A 19264-nucleotide genomic window follows, 5' to 3' on the forward strand; every position below is an offset into this window, starting at 1 on the left:
TCTGTGGACTTGGGTATCCACGGAGGTCCCTGGAACCAACCTCACCAATTCCAAGGGACAGCTGTACATAGTTCCTTTTATTACTCTATTTATCACATTTCAAAAAGGCCCCTTGACCCGGTAAATGACGCATGGTTACATACAATCCCAATTTCTGCACCCAGGTTTTACGTCCTGTAATTTTACTCAGTGACCCGCAGCCAGTCCTAAAACCCACGCGAAGCTAACTGGAGATAATAAAACTGCAATGTGCCCACTAACCACCAGGCGTGCCACAAGCATGAATACCCACAACTCATGGGGTACGTGCCATTAGACTGTGCACCCCCATTTTATGGATGAGAAAACTGGAGCCTGGAGAGAACAGGCTTCCCTCAAGCAGGAAGAATATGAGTCCAGGGCCCTGTCCCCCAGGCAGACAGTTCTTTCCTCCCCTCTGCACTGCCTGGAAAAGGCGCCCAGCCTTGCAACCAGCCCCAGAAATGACCAGCCCTTCCCTGAGCACACTCAGCCTCACTCTTCCTGGTCCTAAGACTGGCTGTTGGTGAAACTGGCGAAATGAGCCCTTGGGCCAGGACTCGAGGAGCAGCATCTGGAGCATGGCCTGAATCCCATTTCTCCATTACATCTGACATGAAGGGTCTTGGGGCAAGGCTGGGAGATAGACCCTGGAGAATCTGCCCATCTGGGAGGCAGCAAAAATGCAAATTAGAATGGGCATATAGCCAGGGAGAAAGTACAGGAAAACAAACTTGATACATCATGCTACAGACCTGAAAGGTCTTCCAGGTTGACAAGGGAGGAGAAAGCAGGTGACAGGGCGGATGTGAAATGCACCCCATGGAGTGATTCAGAATTCAACCTGCACACCCAGCATGGGCAGCTCCCCTCAGTAACCCAGGAACAGGGCAAGAGACAGTCAGAAAAAAGGAGAGAGAAACCAAAAGCCCCACAGTGAGATCCCACTTCACACCTACTAGGGTGGTTAGAATCAAAAAGTCAGGTAGCAATAAATGTTGGCCAGGATGTGGAGAAATGAGAGGCCTCATATACTGTTGGTAGGCATGAGAATTGCCCAGCTGCTCTGGAAAACAGTCTGGCCGCTTCCTCAAACATTTCAACATAGAGTTACCATCGGATTCAACAGTTCCACGCCTAAGTATAGACATAAGATGCGTCTGCCTAGAAACTTCTCCACAAGTGTTTATAGTAGTGTTATTCATGCAGTGGCCAAAAGGTGGAACGAGACCAGCTGTCTGTGAGAGAATGCACAGATAAGCAAAGTGTGGTATATCCATGCAATGGAATATTATTAAGCCATCAAAAAGGAATGATGCCTGCCACAAGGTGGGATGCACCTTGAAACCATTAAGCAACGTGAAAGAAGCTGGTAACAAAAGACCACATACTCTATGATTTTGCTCATATGAAAGTCCAGAATATGGACATCTATAGGGACTGAGAGTGGAGGAGTGGATGCCTAGCACTGGAAGGAGGAGAGACGAGGGGAAGAGTGGGATATCAGCTAAAGGATAAAGTTTCTTCTCGAGGTGATGAAAATGTTCCAAAACTGACTGTGGTGATGGCTACACATACCTGCGAATATACTAAAGACAGGGAATTACACACTTCTAATGAGTGGACTGTGTGGTACATAACTTCTATCTCAATAAAGTGGTTTAGAACGATCTGCCAAATATTTATTAGCAGTCATCAGACAAGGAAAAGGAAACATCCTTACACCACTGGCTTGAAAAGTCTTCCCTAGAGAAAGGGGAGTTTCCCTGTGTGTGTGAAGATGAAGGGATGTCACGCGGGCATATAGATATTCATATCTGTGTTGGAGACTAGGAGCTCAAGCTCTGGTTGGAAGTCCTGGCCCCACGATCTGCTGTGTGGCCTTGGACAAGTAACCTGGCCCTTTAAGCCTCAGTTTCCCAATCTGTAAAAGGGGAATGATCGTGCCTAACCCATGCAATGGTTGCGAGGATAGAAGAGTTACGGAGTACCAGTTATTCACTGCCCAATGGACAACAGCTATTGTCACTGCTATTACTATGTGGGTTGCCCACCAACACTAACTAGCATTTGCTGAGGACCTGCTGGGGTTTAAGGTGCTGAATTTGGCTCTGGGTTTGTCCTCTAGGAGAGAAGACCTCTCCTAGAGGAATTCTCAAACACCAGGAAATCCTCAAACCGCTATTATTAAGGCCAGAAAGTTTACTAGAAATTAGTGTTTCCCTTGATATCTTTGGTATGTTCTAAAGATCTGAAAGTTCTAAGAACTTTTAATTCAGTGCTTTCATTAAAAAAAAAAAATCAATCTATGGGAGTTCCCGCTGTGGCACAGTGGGTTAATGATCGGCTCCTCTCTCTGACGTTGCCCATTTGATCTCCAGCTCAGTGCAGTGGGTTAAGGATCTGGCATTGGCTGCAGCTGCAGCATAGGTCACAAATGTAGCTCGGATTTGATCCCTGGCCCAGGAACTTCCATATGCCACGGGCGTGGCCAAAAAAAAGGGAAGAAAAAAAAAATCAATCCGTGGAAATCCCCATGAGATTTCCACCCCACAAGACTACTGTGCTTGTGACTGAGTTGGCACCCGTGGCAGGCTGAATTCCTGGCCCAGCTTGCCCCTCCCTATCACCCTAGCCATGTGACACTGCACTAGACTTTATCTTTTTTTTTTTTTTTCTGGCCATGTCCATGGCATGTGGAAGCTCCCCAGCCAGGCATCGAACCTGCGCCAAAGCAACAACCCAAGCCTCTGCGGTGAAAATGCCAGACTCTTACTTAACCTGCTGCTCCACAAGCAAACTCCCTAGATTCTGTCTTACAGGTGGCCTGTACTTCTTTACTCCTTAACCTCGGGTTTAGCCATGTGACTCGTTTGGCCAATGGGATGTTCCCATGCATGACACAAGCGTAGGCCTGAAATGTGATTGTGAGGGTGGGCTTGCCTCTTGGGCATCTGCCTCCACGTGAAAAGAGCTTCTCCGGGGAGCCCCTGCCTCTTCAGTCTGGGCCCAAAACAGACACACTTGGAACAGACCCGGCCCTTGGTAAGGAGCCGAGCTTGGCCCATAGCTGAAGGCTGAGCAGCCCAGCGGAGCCCAGCTTAAATCTGCCCGACGGTAGGCAACCAGCACACACACCAGAATCAATGAAGATCTGCAGGCAACCAGCAGATACTCGAGCAAGGATAAATGATGGTTGTTCTACGCCAGCGCTCAGCAAACCAGGGCCTGCTAAATCCAGCCCCACACCTGTTTTGAACAGCCCGCCAGCTAAGAATGGTTTGTACATTTCTAAACGGTTGAAAATAAATCAAGAGAAGCCTATTTCCTCATGTGAAAATTACATGGAATTCAAATTTCAGTCTCCATAAATAAAATCTTACTAGAACACACGCACCCAGCAACTCTCACACCACGATGGCAGAATCGATGACAGTGTATGGGCCACAAAGCCTAAAATACTTGCCATCTGGCCCTTTACACAAAAAGTTTCCTGACCCCCGTTCTACTCCACAAATTTGGAGATAGCTCATTACATCTTGGTGGCTCATATGCCACCAATTATTACTATTTGCCATGAGCTAATGAAAAAAGAACAGTTGCAAACTTAATATGTAAATGATGCATTCTGGCAAAGATTAAGAAACATCTTGGCAACTGCGTTAACAAAAGATCTCCCAGTGTTTCAAACAGAGACAAACAAATAAAAGAGTTACAGGGCACCACAACACACAAAAGCACAGGCATGCCAAATGCAAAAGAATCTGTGCTTGAGTAGTTACTACCCCTCACCCTATAAAGAGCAAACTGGTTGCAATAAAACATCATCTAACACGGGACAGTGATTTTGTTCATGTGAATTACACTGGTTTCTGTGGTTCTGTTCATTTTATATGCGTAAGTCCGTCTTGGTTTTACAGTTGTTTAAAAGCCATAAGAAATGTTGTGTTTACCTAGCTTTGATGTTTAAACCTTTCAAAGTTAACTTGAGAAGGAAACGAATGTAACACTGGGACCCCCATAAACATTCAAAGTCAGACACCTGACCAACAAGCACGTTAAAAGATGCTCAAGATCACTGCTCACCAGGGAAATACGAATCAGAATCACCGTGAGATATTACTTCCCACCGGTCAGAATGGCTTTCATCAAAAAGACAAGAAATAACAAGTGGTGATGAGGATTTGGAGAAAAGGGAACCTTTGGTCAGTTTTGGGAACGTAAATCGGTGCAGCCACTATGGAAATCAACACGGAGGCTCCTTAAAACATTACAAATAGAACTTTCAAATGATCCACTAATTCCTCTCTGGGTATTCAACCAAAGGAAACGTAACACAAAAGTTATACACGTCCCCATGTTCACTTCACGTATTTAGATTCACCAAGAAATGGAAACGACCTTGTGTCTATCAGTAGATGAATGGAGGAGTTCCTGCTGGGGCTTAGTGGAAACGAATCTGTCTAGCATCCGTGAGGATGCAGGTTCAATTCCTGGCCTCGCTCAGTGGGTTAAGGATCCAGCATTGTCGTGAGCTGTGGTGTAGGTCGCAGATGCAGCTCAGATCTGGTGTTGCTGTGGCTGTGGCATAGGCCGGTGGCTACAGGTCCGATTCGACCCCTAGCCGGGAACCCCCATAGGCCTCAAGGGTGGCCCTAAAAAGCCAAAAAAAAAAAAAAAGATGAATGGATAAAGAAAATGCAGATACATATATAAGGGAATTCTTTTCAGCCATTAAAAAAATGGCTATCCTGCTATTTGCAATAGCACGGATAGGCCTTGAGGGTATTGTGCTCAGGCAAATAAACAAGATATCTAAAAGAAAGACAACAAACAAAGTCTGAACTCACAGATATAGAGAATAGCTCGATGGCTGCCAAAAGCAGGGGTGGGGGTTGTCAAAACGAGTGATGGTGGTCAAAAATAAATAAATAAATTCCGCCCTGGGTATGTAACGTACAGCATGGTAACTATAGTAACATGTATACATACATTTTTAAAAGTCATCTCAATATAACACAAGTGAGAAACAACTGCAGCAGAAGTGCTAAGGAGACGAGGAATGCTGAAGGTCAAGTTAAAAGCTGGCTTATACTGAAAATGCAGAATAGCTCAGAATACTTCTTCATGCTTTTGCTTTCGTTCCACAATAGATTTTTGAGAATTTACAGACCCGGTTCCAGCCAAAACTGGTTCACCGGCATAATACATTTCTGGGGTGGGGGTGGGGGATAACTTTGGTTTGGTTCATGATTCAATAACCAAACCACCAGCATTTACAAAATAATTCTACAAGCCAAGTCATTTAAATGCTTCTGATATTAAGAGGAGCCTTTGGCTTGAGATCCAATTTTACTTGGAGGAGCTAAGAATGAATTAATAGTGTTTTAAGATCCATAACACCTCAGAACATGAGAAAAAGAACTTTTTTTTTCTAGCATCCTCTTCCACTTTTCCTTGTCAGCACACCCTGTGCTCCTGCTATACCCTATTACCAATTTTCACCTCCACACGAGCCCCTGCACCTGTGTACGTGCTACACCCACTGCTTGTAACTCTGTGTTCCTTCAGTTGCTGACTCTATTAGCCACTCGATTCAACTCCTCCCTCAAAACCTAGCTCAGGCTTAGAAGCAAGGACACCCCAGGAGCAATGTGCACACCTAGTGCCCAGAGATTTGATTTCTAAATACCATTTCTCATTAAAACAAATGAGAGCTCGCAGGAGAGGTGGCTAGAACATCATTTTTTTTTTTTTTTTTTTTGGTCTTCTTGCCTTTTCTAGGGTTGCTCCCACGGCACATGGAGGTTCCCAGGCTAGGGGTCCAATTGGAGCTGTAGACACCAGCCTACACCAGAGCCACAGCAATGCAGGATCGAGCCTCATGTGCGACCTACACCACAGCTCACGGCAACGCCAGATCCTCAACCCACTGAGTGAGGCCAGGGATCGAACCCGAAACCTCATGGTTCCTAGTTGGATTCGTTAACCACTGCGCCACGACAGGAACTCCTAGAATATCATTTTTGCACCAGAAAGTAAGGACGTACTAAAAGAAGGACAAGAAGCCAGTCTGCATGGGCTCCTGCTGGCCAAATCTAAGGCAATTTCAAGCTCAAAATGAATAATGACAGGAATGGACTAGAATACATTGAAGAAAAGAAAAAAAAAAGAATCCATGAGTCCATACTGACACTAAAAATAATTTTAAGGGATGAAGTAGGGAAGAAAGTTGAGCACTTTTTTCTTTTAGCAGAAGAATGTCAAGTTATAAATGCAGAAGAAATGGTTAAAAATGGTAAAAGCCATGAGAAATAATTGACACAGACAAGAACCATCAATAGTTCCACTGGGCGAGTGAGAAGAGCATCGAAGATCACGTGCTGCTGCTATCTTCAGTGAGAAAGACACAACATCCTCTGTGCCAAAAATCCATAATCTGCATCTATCGTGAGGAAAGAACCAGACAAAGCTTAACTGTGGACCATTTAGCAAACAGCCGTTCTGAACTTTTCCAAAGCGCCAATATCGTAAAAGAGAAAAATCAGTGCAGGGAAACTGTCCTAGAAAAGTGGAGACTAATGAGATATGACAAGCAAATGTGTGGTGCTTGAGTGGGTCCTGAATTGGGGGGGAAACTATCAAGGTCATTAGGCTGGGCAATTGGGGAAAATCTGAATCTGGACTGTCACTGAGACAGAGCCGTATCCATGGGTAAATTTCCTGAATGTAATAATTATAGTGTGATTATATAGGACAGGGGTCAGTAAACCCCTGCCGGCGGGTCAAGTCTGTTTTTATATAGCTTGTAAGCCAAGCATGGTTTTGCTTTTTTTCCCTCTTTCTTTCTTCTTTTTTTTTTTTTGTCTTTTTGCCTTTTCTAGGGCTGCTCCTGCGGCATATGGAGGTTCCCAGGCTTGGGGTCTCATCGGAGCTGTAGCTGCCGGCCTACGCCACAGCCATAGCAATGCAGGATCTGAGCAGAGTTTGAGACCTATACCATAGCTCACAGCAATGCTGGAACCTTACCCACTGAGCAAGGCCAGGGATCGAACCCGCATCCTCATGGATGCTAATCGGGTTTGTTAACCGCTGAGCCACATGGGAACCCCTGCAGTCAGATTCTTAACCCACACGCCACAGCAGGAACTCCATTTTGCTTGGTTCTTTAACGTTTGGAAAAAAAAAAAAAAAAAACTGTATAATTCTCTGTTTGAGTTTCAGAATTTATGTGGAATTCAAATTTCATTTGAACTTACATGAAGTTCACGTCAGTGTTTATAAATAAAGTTTTATTGGAACCCAACCACGCTCATTCATTCATGAGCTATCTATGGCTGCTTTTGACCTACAATGGCAGAGCTGGGTAGCAGTGACAGGGACTGTGGAGCCCGATGTCTGAAACTATGTCTCAATTAGGGAAAAAAAAAAAAAAAAAAAAGACCAGAATGTGTGTGCGTGGGGGGGGGTGTCATGTGTGTGCACACATATGCCTATAGGTAGATAGAGAGACTGAAGCAGTTGTCACAAAATGTTAGCAACAGGTGAATCTAGAAGACACAGGCTGTGTGGCTACGGACCATACTATTCTTGTACTTTTGCAGAGCTTGAAAATAGTAATTTTTGCAGCGTTTGTTAATAGACTACAAACTCTGTTCTGGGAGTTCGCTAATGGTTTGTAGAATACAAACTTTGGTAGAGTTTCTTAGTAGAAATTAACAAATGAGCATGAAATGTCTTCGCTCAAACTTTCATACACACAAAAGCCCAACCTGCCTCCAACGTGCCTTCTTGCCTTCCTGGGCCAGCCTGTTGGTCTTCGCTCCTCCGAGCTCCCCCAGCTTGGGCAGACCTGCCTGCTCCCACTGACGTCTCAAGCCCTGGCAACGGTCTGCCTACACTTCATCTCTCCCAGCTACTCGGGGTTTTTCAGACTCTGTTCTGGGAGGGCGTGGCACGAGCTTTTGCACATTCAGTTTCAAGAAAATAAATCTCCATTTTACGATGGAAGCTGAAATGGAAAACACTGAAACACTGTTTCACGTCTGCCTCTCCCTCTCCGTGGAACAGTAGGAGTCTGGCGGGCGGAGAGGCTGGCGGATGGGAGGTGAGCAGTCCCAACACACAGTCGTCTTTATAAGGAGCCTTGGGAAATCTCCCATCCAGGATCTACCCGGCAAAAGAGACCTCCTCGGGAACTACCTGGGACTGCACACACCCATGGCCAGAAAGCACTAGCAGCTGAGCAGGCTCGCCTTTTCCCAGTGGCTGCCAGATTTGGAGCCTCTAGAGCTAAAAATGCTCATCCAGGTCATTACGGTATGCATTTTTAGCCTCACTCCTGGCTCCATTTAGGGTCTCCGCCCTTGTTTTTCTTTCTTCTCTCTCTCTCTCTCTCTCCCAGTTTTAATACGCTATCATGTTATATTTTATATATCCTGCTAGGCTGCCCTAAATCCCTTCTGGAACCAGATGGGATCTAAGAGAAAAGTTTAAATAGAAACCCTGTGCTGGCCTCCTCTTTCTGTCTTCTGCCTCTTTACCAAACCATATGGCTGCCTGGCCCTCCCTCCCTAAGCACCTTGTGCCGGCAGCATCGCCTACAGTGTCTGAGGGCAGCCTGGTAGCCTTGGCAATGGTTTAGGGAGTTCATCACTTCCAGTAGGATGAATAAGCAGAGGAAGGGGCGTTTCTTTGCTCCACAGTCAGAAGCGAGTGCAAAACCCTTTCTGCGGAGGCCGGGTTGTAAAGGAGAGACACAAAGTGGAAGTGGCCATTGGGTTCAGTGACCCTGCACCACACTGTACATGGTGAGACCAGCTTCCTTCTGGGTTGAGGGGAGACAGAGAGGGACCCTGTAATGGGCAGGAAGGATGAGTGGCACAGAGGCAACCGAGGCCAGGAAGCAGGAACAGGCGAGACCAGAAAGAGACGTAGAGAGGACCAGGGAGGCAAACGAGAGGGTGGGTTCTGGAGTCAGACTGCCCAGGTTTGAATCCCAGCTTAGCTACTCACTAGCTCCTTTGCTTTGTGCAGAAGGACTCATCCTCTCCAGCCTCAGTTTTCTCAGCCGTGCAATGGATAGAATAGTACCTACTTCACGAGGCATGGATAGGATCCAATGAGATTATGCGGTGAAGTGCCGAGTAAAGACCCAGACACATAGTAGGCACTCAACAAACATTAAGGGCTATGCTTATCTTTACAGCACCACCATCAGTTCCACTGGAGGAAACTCCACAGACTGAGTTATGGAAGGAAATGTGTGGTGTTGGATGGGGGCCAGAGCCTTGGATGGCAGGCGGAAGGTCAAGAATGGACAAGAGCAAGTATGGCTTTGAAACGGAATCTGACAAATGAATGCTGTTTATTTAGGATACGGGGCTTCCGGTTCTCCGTCCAAAATCGGGGCCGTAGTTCGGCCCACCTTTCCCCCTTCCCACCATTCAGCCAACCCATGGTCAGAGCAGGCAGAGTTGCTTCTCATTCCTGCTTTTCCCCAACTGAGGCCCCAGTCGAGGATGGGGACACACATGCGCGCACGCGCCTGTGCACATTGCTCAAGCCATTTCACACATCTTTTCTCTCCAGATTTTCAAAGCTTGTCACTTCTCTGAATCACAAAGGTCTAAGCCGCCACAGGGTCCTAAAATCTCCAGCCACACCTCCCTGCACCCATCTGCACGCCCAGCTCAGAGGAATCTCGGAGGGTGCAACACTGCTGTCTCTGGCCCCACTCCTGAACTGCAGACCGTATCCACTCTTGACCAGAAGAGCTGGTCCAGGACCAGGCTGCAAACCCCAAGGCTTCCTATCTCCCTTTTGTCCAGACCCCAGCCGCATGCCAGGCCATGAACCTGGGGAAGCTGCCTACTTTAGAGTCCCCAGCCTAGACGTCTAGGCTGTCCTAAGAGGTAAATCTTGGTTGGGGGAGGAGGGGACCCTACCAGCCCTTTCCTGGGCATGACATGAGATTTTTCCCCCTTGAGACTTTCCTACCAGCTATGAAGGCATCAGCCTCCTCCTCTGCTGAACTCCTACCCATCCTTCAAAACCCATCCCAAATCTTCCCAGCCCAAACCAACTCCCCTTCTCTCTGCCCCCGTGACCCTCTGCAGTGCTACAGTCACAAGCAACAATCTGCCTCCATATTATTAGGTTGGAAATAGGTCTTCTTCCCTGCCATCCACCTCAGCCTTTGCTTCTGCAGTTGGACCACAGGCTCTGTAAGAACAGAGAACAAACATCATGCATTCCTGTCACCTCCAGAACTTCCTGCTCAGGACCCAGTACATAGGAGTTGCTCTGTGTCTATGAAGCTGGATTGAATCTGGGCACATAACTACATTCACTGCTTCCCTTCCTTGGGCATGTCTCCCCACAAAGGAACTCCTTAAAGCCCTGGCATCACCGAGGGGCGCTCTCTGAAGAAATCCAAGGTCTGCCAGGTACCAGCTATGGGAGATGGTGCCGCTCACAGAACCACTTCTGTCCTTGGTCCCCTCATCTGAGCAAGGAGCAGCCACCTCCACCTGCGGGACTGTTTGGAGGAAGAAGTGGTATACACTTGGCATGTAATAATTGCTCCATAGGCAGCCGGACTTGTAAAACAAGCCAGTCACCTTGGCTGGCTCCCTGTACTCACCTCCCGCTCGTACCTCAATCCACAGCAGCGTGGCTTCTGCCCATGAAACTGGCCCTGCCAAGGACACCAAGACCTGCGTGCCGCCTAAGCCAATGGGCTCTCGATCCTCAAGCCTCTCGCCCTCTGCGGCACTGACCTCACTGCCCATCCCCTCCCAGGGCTGCAGCTACCTACATTTACAGGCTTGGGTCCCATGCCATGCCACACCATGCCCCCCCCAACCGCGCGCGCCCCATACCCAGGTATCTGCCTTCGGCTGCTGACCCCCACACACTGATGTGCCTCGGGACAGCTCCATGCGGGCATCTCCTGGGCACCTCCAGCTCTACTCACCCCAACCTGAACTCACCGTCTCTGTTCTCAATCTCACCTCTCTCCACTCAGGTACCCCCCACCCCAAACACATAAGCCCACTGGATTAGTGTCCCATTGTTGCCCTAACAAAAGGCCACAAACACGGTGGCTTAAAACAATACACACTGGCGTTCCCATCGTAGCTCAGCGGTTAACAAATCTGACTAGGAACCATGAGGTTGCGGGTTCGATCCCTGGACTTGCTCAGTGGGTTAAGGATCCGGTGTTGCCGTGAGCTGTGGTGTAGGTCACAGACGCAGCTCAGATCCCGAGTTGCTGTGGCTGTGGCGTAGGCCGGCAGCTACAGCTCCAATTAGACCCCTAGCCTGGAAACTCCATGTGCAGCAGGTATGGCCCTAAAAAGACAAAAACAAAAACAAAAAAACACACACACACATTTATTGTCTTACTTTGCTGGAAGAGTTCGAAACCCTAAAATCAAGGTGTCGGGAGGGCTGAGTTTTTCCAGAGGGCTTGAGGGAAGCATCTGTTTCTTGGCCTTTTCTAGCTTCTGGAGGCTGCCTGTGTGCCTTGGCTCCTAGCTCCTTCTGTAGCTTCAAGGCCAGCAGCATAGCGTTTTCCAATCTTTTCTTTCTGAATCTGGCTCTCTCCGCTCCCTCTTATAAAGATGCTTATAACTGTCTTGGACCCACCCCGCTCATCCAAGATCATTTTTCCATCTCAAGATCCTTAGCTTAATCACACGTGTAAAGTCCCTTTTACCATATAAGATAATATACTCACGGGTTCCAAGGATTAGAACAGAACCTTCTTCGGAGAGACATTCTTTAATCTATTACATTTACGTCCCTTCATCTGCTCCACATCTCCAGGACATTCCTCCAGGGACAGAAAAAACTTTGGACCTATCTCCTTTCCACACCCGATGGCTCTATGAGCACCTTCCCAGATAACATAAAAGCGTATCCATCACGCCTCATCTCTATTACGTATTCAATCATTTCTTCAGCAGGTCTCCCTCCATTGGGTGTTTTTTTTTTTTTTTTAAGGAAGTTCATGTCTTATTAACAAACTCCCTTGACCCCAGTCTTCCTTCAGTCATCACCCTTCCTGTCTTTCTCCTCCACTTCTTATCTCTAATCAAACCTCTGAGAAGCGACTATACCAGTCACCTCATTCTAAGCCCATCTCATTACTCTTCTGCAGGACTTCTCAACCCCGGTACCATTGACAAGGGAGGCCAGATCATTTTTTGTTGTAGGAGGCTGTCCTATGCCTTATTAATGGTTTAGCGGCATCCCTGGCCTCTACTTTCTAGATGCCCGTAGCAGATCCCCATCTGAAGTTGTGATGGCCAAAAATGTCTCCAGACATTTCCAAATACCCAGAAATGGGTCGGAGGTAATAACGTGCCCCAGGTTGGCAACCACTGTCTTAGAGGAACAGCTCTCGCTGAAGTCACCAGTGACTTCCCTGGCACTCAACCCAGGGGACGTTCTTGAGCCCTTCTCTCTCTCTCTCTCTTTTTTTTTTTTTTTTTTTTTTTTTTTTTGGTCTTTTTGCCTTTTCTAGGGCCGCTCCTGCGGCATATGGAGGTTCCCAGGCTAGGGGTCGAATCGGAGCTGTAGCCACCAGTCTACGCCAGAGCCACAGCAACGCAGGATCCGAGCTGCGTCTGCAACCTACACCACAACTCACTGCAATGCCGGATCCTTAACCCACTGAGCAAGGCCAGGGATCGAACCCGCAATCTCTTGATTCCTAGTCGGATTCGTTAACCACTGCACCACAACGGGAACTCCTTGAGCCCTTCTCTTGCTTGGCTTCTCATCGGAGTTGGACACTGTTGGACATCCTGGCTGTCCCACCTCTCAGGCTGCTCTTGCTGTCTCTGTGCAGGATGGAGAACCCCTTCTGGACTGCTAACTATTGAAGTGCCTCAAAGCTTAGACCTTAAGTCCTCAACGCCTCTCGCTCAGCTTGTTCTCCCCGAGGGCTGCCCTCCCACCCGCCTATGCACGTGACTGCCTATGCACAAGTGACTAAGTGACATCTCCAGACATCCTTTCCAAACTCTGAACCCATGTATGTAACTGCCTAGTTGATATCGCCCACTTGGAGATCTTGACATCATTTCAAACCCCAAATTCCACAACCAAAATAGGATCTCTCCTTCCCCGGCAGCCCCCTTCCAGCAGTCCCCCCTTCTCCTCCCAGAAAGACACCAGTCCTGACCGGTAGGGGAGGAACACTGCGGGAGTTTTCTTGACACTTCCCTCTCCCATAAGTAGGCTCGTTTAGTCTCTCCTCCAGTCAAATCTCTCTCCTCTCTGAAATAGTTCAGAACCCAGTTCACTTGATGTCTCTGCCCCACCCTAGCCCAAGCCTCCGCCATCGCCAACTTAGAGAATGACCACAGCCCTCTGACTGGGGTGTGGATATCGTTTTTTTTTTCTTTTGCTTGAGTGACAGCTGCCAGCCTACATCACAGCCACAGCAACTTGGGATCCAAGCCACGTCTGCGACCTACACCACAGCTCATGGCCATGCCAGATCCCTAACCCATTGAGCGAGGCCAGGGATCGAACCTGCAACCTCATGGATCCTAGTCAGGTTCGTTAACCACTGAGCCATGAAGGTAACTCCTCCGATGTCCATTCTTGACCGATGCCTCTACCCTATCAGTTCTGCAGCCTGCGGCCAGTCCCCCTTTCAAAACACAAATGAAAGCTTCTCATTGCTCCTAAAATAGAGAATGAAGAATAGAGTTCCCATCATGGCGCAGTGGAAATGAATCCGACTAGGAACCATAAGGTTGCAGGTTCAATCCCTGGCCTCGCTCAATGGGTTAAGGATCTGAAGTTGCTGTGCGCTGTGGTGTAGGCCATAGATGTGGCTCAGATCCCGAGTTGCTGTGGCTGTGGTGTAGGCCAGCAGCAACATCTCCGATTAGACCGCTAGCCTGGGAACCTCCATGTGTTGCATCCACAGCCCTAAAAAGACAAAAGACAAAAAAAAAAAAAAGAGAGAGAGAGAGAATGAAGGTATCACGTTGGCCCACTGGGCCCTGTATGACCAGGCCCCTGTCTCTTCAAGGTCCCTGTGTTGCTGATCTGTAGGCACACTGACCTTGCACTTGCTCAAACAGACTGTGCTCTCTCCTGCCAAAGCAACTTTGCTCATGCGGTTCCATCCATCCGTCTCAATGACCTTCACCAGTCCTCACCTGGTGGGCATCATTCTCTTCCTTCCATCACAGCTCAGCATTCAGGAAGCTTTCCTTGACTTCTGGCCACATCAAATCCCCTGGTTGTCCACTTTCCTCCTAGTCTCACTGTCTCTCCATGACCTTTCAGAGTCATAATTTTACATTTTATAAAATAATTTTGCATTTATTTATCTTTAATTTTGTTCTTATTTTTTACTTCATTCTGTCTTCCCCAGAGTCAACTCTATGAAGGCAGGATGGATATCCAATCTGGTTCACTATCTTGTCCCCAGAGCCAGCCCACTGCTTGGCACAAAGGAGACTCAAGCAGCATCTATTTAATGATTAATGAATGATCTTCCTACCCCTTAGCCTGCCTTTCTCTATGGTCCCATGTCCCCCATCTCTGCTCAAATTTGATACCAGGAAGTCATCTTTTTTTTGCTTTTTTTTTTTTTAAAAAAGGGCCGCACCCATATTAGGCTAGGGGTCTAATCGGAGCTATAGCTGCCGGCCGTCGCCATAGCCACAGCCACTTGGGATCTGAGCCATGTCTGGGACCGACACCAAAGCTCTCAACAACGCTGGATCCTTAACCCACTGAGCGAGGCCAGGGACCAAACCCGCATCCTCATGGATCCTAGTCATGTTGGTTAACCACCAAGCCACGAAGGGAACTCCCAGGAAGTCATCTTTGGTAATCCTTCTCAGATCTTTGAGAACTCCTCTTTCTCACGTTCACATCCTGTCCATCAACAAATTTGGGGGATTCTCCCCCCTAAATCTCTCTCAAATACGTCCACCTCAAGCACCAGAGTTTAAGCCACCATCTTGCCGTATGTGAACCTTTTACCAGTATCCCAGTTCTCCATTCTGCAACCTACCAAGTCCACCTCTTCTTGAAGTGCTCTGATGGTGTCCCCTGGCCCATGGGATGAAGGAGGCACTTGTCATGGTCTATGAAACAGCACGATCTGGCCCCTGCCTTCCTCTCCTGCCCTTTCTTGCCGCTGTGCCTCTCAGGCTCACTGCTTCAGCCTCGCTGGATTTCTTGAGGTTCCTCTCTCTCAGCTGTTCTGTCTACATGGAGCATCTTCTCGTCTCCCTCCCACTACCTGCTACTCATTCTTCAAGTCTCAGGCCAGAGAACACCTTGCCCAAACCCAAGTAGGCCAAGAACAACAATGACAGCTGATATTACTAAGGGCAAGCTCGATTCTAAGAACGCCGCGGTTATCGACTCATTTCATCTTTCCCATCAGCTATGATAATCCTGGCACAGCAAGGTTAAATGACTCGCCCGAGGTCACACTAGCAAACCCGGCTGACATGATGAACTTGGGCTCCAGGTCCCAAATTCGGGAGTACTGTGAATGCTGCCCCTTCCCTGTGTTCTCAGAGCATCCTGCATTTCCCCTCCAGGAGCAACGATCATGTGTGCACGTACCGCCTGCTCTCCCCACCAGACTGTCCACTCCCTGAGGGCAGGGACCAAGTCTGTCTCATTAGAGGCTTTATCTCCAGCACCGGAAACTACTGAATATCACCGTGTGCATCCCCACAGCCCCCAGCTCCAGGCCACCCACTCCAGAGGAGGGCTTGGGTAAACCCTTCATGAATATCATAGCACGGCCGGCCAGACACACACGTGAGGATTCACGGGAAAATCGCCCCACCCCGGATTCTGCTGACCACTGCAGGACGGGGCTCCTCTGCATGGCCGTCGGCCACTGAGGGTCGCAGGGTCAAGGAGACAGCAAGATCCACCAATCCACACATCCAGGAGTGATGGCGGGACAGCTCTGGGGCCAGGCTGGGCCGGCGTATGGCTCCCCCTGCTGGTTTTCTTCCGTGTTGGTGGCCACCCTCTTCCGTGGCACAGCCCAGGAGACACTCACCAGCCAGGAGAAGAAGCCAGCTGATTTGTCCTGGGTGGAGATCTGCCCTTCATAGGGGCCGAAGATGTGGCCCTTGGGGATGACCTCATTTAGGCACCGCACGTCGTTCTCGCCACTGGCTTCCTTGACCACCTCCATGCCCTGAGGGATGGTGAGGGCAGCCCGGTCTGGGATGCCCACGGGCACTGGCGTGTCAGACACAAACACTGGGGGGCCATGGTTCGGGCACTCATCCACAAAGTACTCCTGGCAGGACTCACAGACTGGAGGGATGGAAAGAGGGAAGAGAGCCTCAGCTGTGGCGGGGAGAGGGGACCCCCATGGAGGTGGCTGAGGGGTTAATGGGAAGCCCATCCTGGGGACAGAGTAGGCCAGGGGGAAGCACACAGTATGGGACTCAGAAGTCTCAGCCCTGGCTCCACCCCGGTCAGCCACAGTCCCCTGAGTCTTCAGTAGCGACAACCCACTACCTTCCCTGGGGGCTCAAGGGACACACCTGCCAACGCTAAGAAAGCCAGTAGCAGCTCCCTTTGTTTCAAGTTTGAAAAAACGGAAGAAAGATCCCGACTGCAGTCACATGGGTTCGGGTTTGAACTTACAACGGTACATCTGGGGGCTATGGGACCTGAGGCGGAGGGTAGTGAAACCTCACCACGTCTCGGGGTCCTCCCCTGGAAAATGCGACCAGATAACAGGCATCTCAGTGGCTAATGGTGAGGATTAACTGAAGCCTGGACCTGCGTCTGGTACATAATAGGTGGGTGCCTCTCATCAGTTATCACTGCAAACTCTCTAAGCAGAGATGGGGTGGGGGATGGGGGCCAAGGGCGGAGTAGCCAGGAATAGCCCCAGGCGCCACTTACACCAGAAGTCCACTTGCTGGAAGCTTTTGGGCATGATGAGGTCACGCTTCCCCTTCAGTTTCTTGGGCTCCACTTCCATGGCCGAGGGGTCTGGTCTCCTAGAGCTGGCCAGGACAGGGGCCAATAGAGAAAGCAAAATGCCATCAGATTGAGAGGCTCGTGGGCAGAGAAGCCAAGGGCTTGGCCAGGAGGCCTCCGGGATGGAAGGCAGGTGGAGGAGCCGCAGCTGGCCTGCTCATTCGGGGCAGGGGGAGTAGAAAGACCTGGGCTCACACTTTCTTGGGTCCCAGCTTGGATGTTTCTAGATCCTGTGTTCACCTCTGGTCCCTGGCGCTGCCCAGAGCAGGGTAAGGGAGATGCGCAAAGAGTGGGCTCTCTCCCCAGGGTCTCCAACCACGCCAGCCCAGGGATGCCCCGCTTCTCCCTCGCCTGTCCCCACACTGGGGCCTCACCAGGGCTGGCCATACTCCTGGTCGCGGAGTGGTGAGCAGACTTCTGTCTTCACCACCGTCACCATCTCCCCCACGGCCGCCTTGGTCTGCGCCAAGCACTCCTTCATGTTCTCGGTCATTCTGTCCTGGGGGACGCGAAGGCGGGACCAGCACAGGAAGAGGATCAAAGAGACAGGGGAAGAGGGGTGAGTGGCGCGAGGGCAAGCGGGGGTCCCTTGGAGTCTGGTTACCCTCCCTGCCATCCCCAGAGGAAGCGCTTGAGAACACAGACAACAAAAACAGCTGTAGCCCGGCCAAGAGGAAATGCCATTTCTGTCCCGGGCTGGTCTTGGGGACGACTGGAGCCACCAGCCCCATGGGGTCAGGGTCCGGGAGGAGCTCAGGCCAGGAGGCAGGGCTGGGAAGCACAGCCTGGACCCCAGGACCAACCGGCAAAGGGTATGAGGGACCCACAGAAGCCTAGGCCCCAAACCCTGCAGTGGGGAGCAGGGGAGAGGCCGACTCAAGTCCAGCTCGGGCAAAGGGGGCAGGCAGATGAAATGGGCCCTGAGTGCCTGTCTGCACAGCCCCTCACCCAGGGGCTGCCAGGGAATGCAGCCAGGCTTGCTCTGCCAGCTCAGATCAGGTACAGGCGGAGCCTGGGGGTCCCCATGTGGGCCGGCCCTGACTCCAAGCCCCACCCAGGTCTCTCTAGGGGAGTCTCCCTAGTCCGCAGCTTACCGCCCGCCTCCACCAGTAAGCTGGGCTTCAGCCCCTCCCTTGGCACCCCAGGGTCCTCATGCCAAGCCCGCGGACACTCTTCGGGCCAGGACAGAGCTCAGCTCGGGCTGGAAGCGCGCTCGGCCCCGGGACTGGGCGAGCAGCGTGTGTGACTCACTACCCGGGGCCCCGCTGGCCACACCCCTGCTCCTCGGCTAATCAGCCCCCTGCTCCCCACCGGGGCCCCAAAGCCGCCGGCAGCGGGGAGGGGTGTGGGGAAACGTGACGGCCTGCCCCCTTCTCCGAGCCGGCGGGGACAGGGGGCGCGCGGAGGGGGCCGAGCAGCCCCGCCCCGGCCCTCCCGGGCACCCCCAGCCCCCGGAGCCCGAGGGTCGTCCCGGCCGGGCGTCCGGCGAGGAAAGTGTGAGATGGCGCGATCGGGCCCGTGCGGCGCACCCGCCGGGCGCAGGGGCGGCGCGGGGAGCCAGGGAGGGTGCGGGCTGGCTGACTCCCTCTCACCCACCTTCCCGGCGGGGCGCTCCCTGCCCTGCCCGGCCCGGCCCTGCCCAGCGCCCGCCCCCCGCCCGCCAGGCCCGGCATTCCTTGCGGGGGCATGTGGCTTCTTGCCGGCCCCGGGGGCACGCAGTTGGCTGGCGGCCGGGAGGGGGGCGCGCGGGGAGCGGGAGGAAGCGGGCGCCCGGGAGGGGCGGCGGGAGGGGGCCCCCGCCTGGGAGGAATTCCAGGCCCTCCCGCGGGGCTCGGCCCCCGTGCGGACCCGGGGGGCGCGGGGCCGGCGTCTGGCGCAGATGATAGCGCCTGGGCGGCTGGGCCCCGCGGCCCACCGCACGCCCTTCCAGCCTCCGCGGCCCACTGGGCTCCGCGGTAGCGCGGCCTGCAGAGCCGCCAGAGCGACAGGGGCACCCAAGTCTCCAGCCACGCACCGCAAGCCCGCCCCTTCCCCACCTGCGCGGCCTAGGGTGGGGACTGCCTCTGCGAGGGACGCCACGCTTGGGGTTCGCCTGACCGCACAGCCCACGGAACAGCCCCCAGCCACTCGCGAGCGAGGGCATGGGTTGGGGGGAGCACCCGAGGCAGGAACCTAGGACTGGAAGATGTCAAGTGTCACGCCCAAGGTCACCCAGTCCATTCCTGGTGAAGTCTGCACT

At 51.3% G+C, this 19264-nt stretch overlaps 1 protein-coding gene across 4 annotated transcripts in view; it reads right to left on the reverse strand.

Annotated features, from left to right (window-relative positions):
• Window positions 1-19264, reverse strand: part of PRDM11 (PR/SET domain 11) — an 85298-nt gene that overhangs the window by 31038 nt on the left and 34996 nt on the right. For 2 of the 4 annotated variants that reach the window (XM_085010088.1, XM_021083149.2), the window contains exons 1-4: window positions 18120-18252; window positions 17400-17524; window positions 16948-17051; window positions 16085-16347 (exon numbers count right to left, since the gene is read on the reverse strand). In XM_085010088.1, the coding sequence (XP_084866214.1) occupies window positions 16085-16347; window positions 16948-17051; window positions 17400-17518 (486 nt within the window). In that variant the 5' untranslated portion in view covers window positions 17519-17524; window positions 18120-18252. Of the gene's footprint in view, window positions 1-16084; window positions 16348-16947; window positions 17052-17399; window positions 17525-18119; window positions 18253-18621; window positions 18820-19264 lie in introns of those variants that run through there. The other 2 variants (XM_021083150.2, XM_021083148.2) reach the window with 2 other exon arrangements.

This window comes from Sus scrofa, chromosome 2 (genome assembly GCF_054392235.1).
Source record: "Sus scrofa isolate SSC_HxYL_T2T_F1_AM1 chromosome 2, Sscrofa_HxYL_maternal_Yorkshire_Landrace_v2.0, whole genome shotgun sequence".
NCBI classification, from domain to species: Eukaryota; Metazoa; Chordata; class Mammalia; order Artiodactyla; family Suidae; genus Sus; species Sus scrofa.